The 5712-nt window shown below is 34.1% G+C and overlaps 1 protein-coding gene across 1 annotated transcript; it reads left to right on the top strand.

The window, feature by feature from the left end:
• The first annotated feature begins 1755 nt into the window (after positions 1-1755).
• On the top strand, positions 1756-2786 carry LOC149541060 (uncharacterized). The gene has a single exon (XM_089799792.1). It carries the CDS (start codon positions 1959-1961, stop codon positions 2520-2522), a length of 564 nt encoding a protein of 187 aa, XP_089655918.1. The 5' UTR covers positions 1756-1958; the 3' UTR covers positions 2523-2786.
• Positions 2787-5712: the final 2926 nt, after the last annotated feature.

Here is a 5712-nt window from a genome sequence, read left to right as displayed (position 1 = left end):
CCACTCAAAATTGATTGATAGAATATTTCAGGTTCCCATTGAGTTCAAGATGTTGACATACCAAGGGCATCAATTTGAGATACTATGAGAAATTGACTTTGTCAATCATTGATTTCAGAGCTAGGTACACCTATGTTATTGTATTAATTTTGTATACCTTGACTAATTGATACTACAACTATTTAACATCCATATTCCATTATTTATTGATTTGAAAGCTAAGTACACTTATATTTTCCATCAATCTTCTATATTGTGATGAATTTTAGCATCTATATTTCATAGCTAACTACACAAATCTTTTACATCAATATTCTATTCTATAGTGAGTAGACTTTGCAAATGTTTAACATCTATATTCCAACATCAATTTGACATCTAATTGCATGTGTCTTTTGCATTAATTTTCTATACTATGATGACTACACTATACAAATCATTCACATCTAAATTCCACTACCAATTTAAAAGTTGAGTACATGCATTTTATATTTAATTTTTCAAATTAGCATTTTAAATTGTTAATTATGAAGTCATCTCAGGTTTGGTTAGTTGAGCGATGGTTCGATCAGCTTATATTATGGAGGGCAAATCAATTATTCAAAATTGTATTATTCCCTTTACAAAAGTATTTTTAGTGACATTTTTTTGTCAAGTTATATATATTTGACTAGAGTTATGAAGCAGAGGGAACAAAATGTTTACAAAGAAGTTGAGAAAACAACTAGCAACAATAAGAATAACAAGGACCTTATTTAGGGGGAGCATAAAACAACTTGTTGCACACTAGAAAAATTCGTGGCCAGTTTTTTGGTTAGTTTCAATCCAAAACATACTAGAGAACTTTGTTTAGTATACCAATTCTTATTAGAATTGAACATTAAGAATTTGGTAGAAATAATAGGAGATCAATTTTCCTTGTCAAAAGATGAATGTTCAAAAGGAGAATCACTAAACAATTTGGTAGGATGATCACCAACAATTGTATTGAGATAAATTCTTTGAATCAAATAATGAATGATCAAGAGTAGAATCATTAAAGAATTTGGTAGGATGAGCACCAACTATTATAGATAGGATACTAGTTTTCCTTGTTCAAATATAAGTGATGGAGAATAGAACCATTGAAGAAATTGGTAGGATGCTCACCAACAATTATAAGAGTGCAAATTTTCTTATCGAAAATGGATGATGGAAACAAGAATTATTAAAGAATTTGGTAGGATGATCATCCAACTATCATAAGAAATCAGTTTTCCTTTTGAAAGACAACTGATCAAAACCTTATTTTTCCACTACACTACAAAGAAAATAATTCGAAAGACAGCTGTTTAAAATTTTATTTTTAAACTTTGAAACTAATGTTACACTTTAGATCATTCTGATTGGAGATAGAATAAATGTACACTTTCCACCCCAAAAAGAATAATCAAAGGTGTAACATCAGTTTGAAAGTTTTAAAATATTAATAAAAAATGAACATCCAAACTGAAAAACACAAAAATACAAGAAGATAAGGAATAACAACCACAAGCAACTACACTTAAAATATAACTACCATCGATAAGACCAAGACATGCATAATATTCGTTCCCTGAAGCGCGCCTGTATGAATGGCAAACAAAATATATAGAAAAGGATAAGCAAAACAAAACAAAAAATCAATGGCGGAAGCTTCAGTGCAGTCAACTCCAACAAATACCTAATCTATGCAACTCAAAGGTAACTTTGAAGAAGCTTCCTCCACATTCACATTCTTATTCCCAAATCCGCGTGGGTTCCACGCATAAATAAATTCATGCCAGCGATGGCCAAATTTTCCGTCAACCAGAGAATTCACAGAAAACTCAAATAAATTCAGGTCAGAGATCTCTAATTTCTCAACCCAAATAAATTCAGGCTAGAGATCTCTAAATTCTCTGCGAACCAGAGAATTCGGGGCAAGAAATCAGAGCAGGATGGGAAATTATCTTTCCTGCGGTTCTGCGTACATATTCCCATCTAACACAGTTAAAGTTTTGGTTTCCAATGGCGAGCTCCATGAATTTCAGAAGCGAATAAAGGCTGCAGAGCTCATGTTGGAAAATCCTCAGCATTTTGTATGTCATGCAGATTCTTTGCAGGCAGGTCGTCGAATAAATCCCCTGTCCGCGGACGAAGATTTGGAATTGGGTCATCTGTATTTCCTCCTCCCCATGTCGAAATTGCAAGGTGTGACTTCTGATTCAGACATGGCCTCAATTGCAGTCAGGGCAAAATCCGCCATGAAAAAGAGCTCCAAGAACACCGATAAAATCATTTCGTTGTTTGGGGACATGGTCTTTGAAGAGAAAGCTCATAAGAATAATGATCATGGTGGAGAGTTAGAGGATGGTGTGAAGATTGTTGTGGTGCCCAAAATGGATGTTGAAGGCCTGTCAGAGCTGCAGATTGATTTGGGGAAATATAGATTGAGCAGGTGCAGATCTTGGAAGCCCAATTTGGAGACCATTATGGAATCTGGGAAGCCAAGGGCGTCATGATCTTCAAACCAATCTCTGCAATTCTGTAATTAAGATTCTGTTTCTATGCGTTTATGGAACGTGATTTACCATAAAGAGTCCAAAGAACAGGGTTTTCTGTCTGCTCTTTAAATGGTCAGAGATTTAAATTAAAAACTTGTGGGCTTGTTTAGTTTCTGCCTTTGAAACAGAACATGATATTGGGAGACATAAAATTTCCATACTTTGTTTAGAATGACAATTAAATGTTGTGTTTCTGGTGTAGTTTAGTTCTTGCAATATTGAGAATTTATAGAAATCATTATAATTTATCTCCATCTAAAATGTACTAAATATAAAATAAAGTCAAAACTTTTTCTTTTTCCAGATTCACGTAGTGATTTTTCCAGAAAAATCTATAATGTTTTCCATTTTTTAAATAGGTCAACTGTACAGTTAGGTTGGAGGATAGCCGTGTCCAAATTCAAGTGCCTTTCTATTAACTGCTTAATGATATAATGGTGTTTTGTTTTAATGCCGGCCAATTGTTTAAAATTCAACCTTGCAATCACTGTTTTCAAAAGAAAAGCTTATATTAATTAAACCAGTTTAACATAAAATTTAAATTCTGAAAATTTCGATCATATCCTATACCTACTTGTAGAAAACCAATGTTCATCGGAATGATGTTAATTTTTATTTTTATTTTCCTAATAATAATAAAACTAGTAGTTGCATACTTTTGTGCATGTAACAAGGAGCCGATAGGAAATTTGATTTTCACCCTATAAAACTATGTCATATAAAGAAGTAATTGTTATTAGAAAAGTTTGTAGAAAACATTACAATTGTCGGTTAACAATTTGTCTTCCTTGGATTTTGGTTTATACCATAACTCTTAATGTGCCCATTGTAGTGAAAGACAAAGCAGTTGGCAACAAAATGGCTCAATGTAGCTGTTCTATCAAGGACCCTTGAATTGAAAGGTACAACTCCCTTGTGTGCAAAAATTTGCAATGAATATTGTTTTTAATAGATCAACAATATTTGGGGGTATGCTCTTAACTAGAGAGCAAAAGAGGTATGACTAGATTGCCCAACACTTCAAGCAATTCGGGAGGATTTCAGATGATGTCTCACAACCTCCACAGCTATGAATGCATATGAGTCAATTCTAAGCTCTTTCAACACCTAAATGCAATCTAATTAATATACTGAATGTAAAATGTAGTAATGCATGACTACCTAACAATGGCATACTGTATATGTAGAGGATGTTTGACTAACTAAGCAATACTCAGATTGCCCAAGTTACTAAGATACCACAGCAATTGTTTGCTTCCTACTCAACACCTAATAATAACCAAATCCCAAACTTCTCATACAACCATGAAAATGCACATGAAACTAACTTGCATGGAACAGAGGAAACGAGAAAATACTGTGAATGATAGTGATAAGTGAAATAACCACTGAAAAGAAAGTAACAAAACCCAATTTGTCTTCAATCCCACCCACAATTTTCATTAACAACACATTTCATTCCAAAGACCATGCAAGAGCTAAAACTAAACCAACATGACCAACACAATTAAAATATGGACACAAAGTCTCACACAGTAGTCCCAGCTACAAGGATTTGTCCAAATTAAAATTTTGTGGATCTTATCTACTTCTCAAAAAGTTAAATTTATGGCCCTTTAGAACTGGCTAGTTACATTTCATGATTACCACAAAGAGCACTTGAATCTCTCACGAATCATCAGTCATCAGTTATAATTCAATATATCAAAGACAAGCTTCTTATGCCAATTCTTCTAGTTGTCAGAGACAAACTTTCTCATGATGTTGACCAAATTTTTGTTGCTTGATTTTGCTTGACCATTTCTTTAAGGGAAATAATCTGAAGAATGACTCAAATGGATATTGTTATCATAGCAGAATTCAAAAATTTCTACTGGAGAAAAATATGTAGCATTTTCCATGACCAGCTTTAGTGGGACCCCAAATCTTACAAGGATATTTTCTCTCATGAATTCATAAACAACTTGGGAGGTGGTTCTCTTAGTAGGCTTTGCTTCCACCCACTTTAGTAAAGTAGTCTGTAGCAGTAATAATATATGAATGTCTAGTAGAAAAGAGGGATTAATTGGGCCAATAAAATCAATTTCAAACTGCTAAAAGGGGCCTTCTATGACTATTGGTCTTAGAGGCAAGGCAACCAACTAAGGTTTACTAGCGAATAATTTGCATGCATCACATGGGCTACCCATTTGTAGGCATCCTTAGCCATACCTAGCCAATAATAACATTACCTCAAAATCTTATATGATGTGACTGTAGAAGAGTAATACCCACCACAAGCTTCATCGTAGAAGGCTTTGAGCAATCTCTCCTATTGAGGCTTATCTACACATCTTAGGAATGTGTCATTGATTTCCCTTTTTGTATAATTGATCATCATAAATGACATACTTAATAGACTTGATCCTAAGATCTCTTCTCTGCTTATAGGTCAGTCTATTGTGGCACTCTCCATAAGTGAGGAAATAAGCAATATTTGAAAACCAAAGGTCTTGGAGGCTTACCATTAGGGTTCTTGAGATTTGTTCCTCTTCACTTACCTCTGTATTCTCTACAATTGATTTGCACAAACCATTGCCACAAATCAACTTCGTAGGTTTTAGGTCAATGTCATACTCTTGGACTTTGGCTATCCAGGCTCCTCTTAAATTGCATCTTATTTCTTGTTGAGTTAAGATTCTTTTGATTGTTGAATCATGAACATAAACGACTGAATGAGAATGCAAAACATAGAACCTAAAGTCTATTAGGGCTTTAACCATAGCATAGACATGATTTTCCATTTGGGAGTACCTCAGTTCATGTTCCTTGAGAGGGGTACTCATAAACAAAATAGGTGCTTGGATGCCTTCCTTATTTTATTGCATGAGTATGGAAGACAATGTATGGGTTGATGCGTAGCAATATCAAGTTAAGTCTTTGGTATAATCTAGATGAACTAGGATAGGGGCATGAGCTATAGCAATTTTGATCTCATCAAAGGTCTTTCTTCTAGAGTCGCTCTACTTCAAATTATGACTGCCCTTCATCATGTCTATTATGCATTTTGTAGTTCCAAAAAAGTCATGAACAACACAAGCACAAGGAAGTTAGCTAGGACTGAAGATTCTTCTTCACTAATGAACATGAGCAAGATTGGTTTTTCATC

This window comes from Cupressus sempervirens, chromosome 9 (assembly GCF_028749045.1).
Source record: "Cupressus sempervirens isolate cs-2001-9-10 chromosome 9, ASM2874904v1, whole genome shotgun sequence".
Taxonomy (NCBI): domain Eukaryota; kingdom Viridiplantae; phylum Streptophyta; class Pinopsida; order Cupressales; family Cupressaceae; genus Cupressus; species Cupressus sempervirens.
This window is presented reverse-complemented; position numbering and strand designations above follow the sequence as displayed.

Excerpts from the sequence above, each read along its gene's own strand:
- LOC149541060 (XM_089799792.1), top strand. The coding sequence starts at position 1,959 with ATGGGAAATTATCTTTCCTGCGGTTCTGCGTACATATTCCCATCTAAC.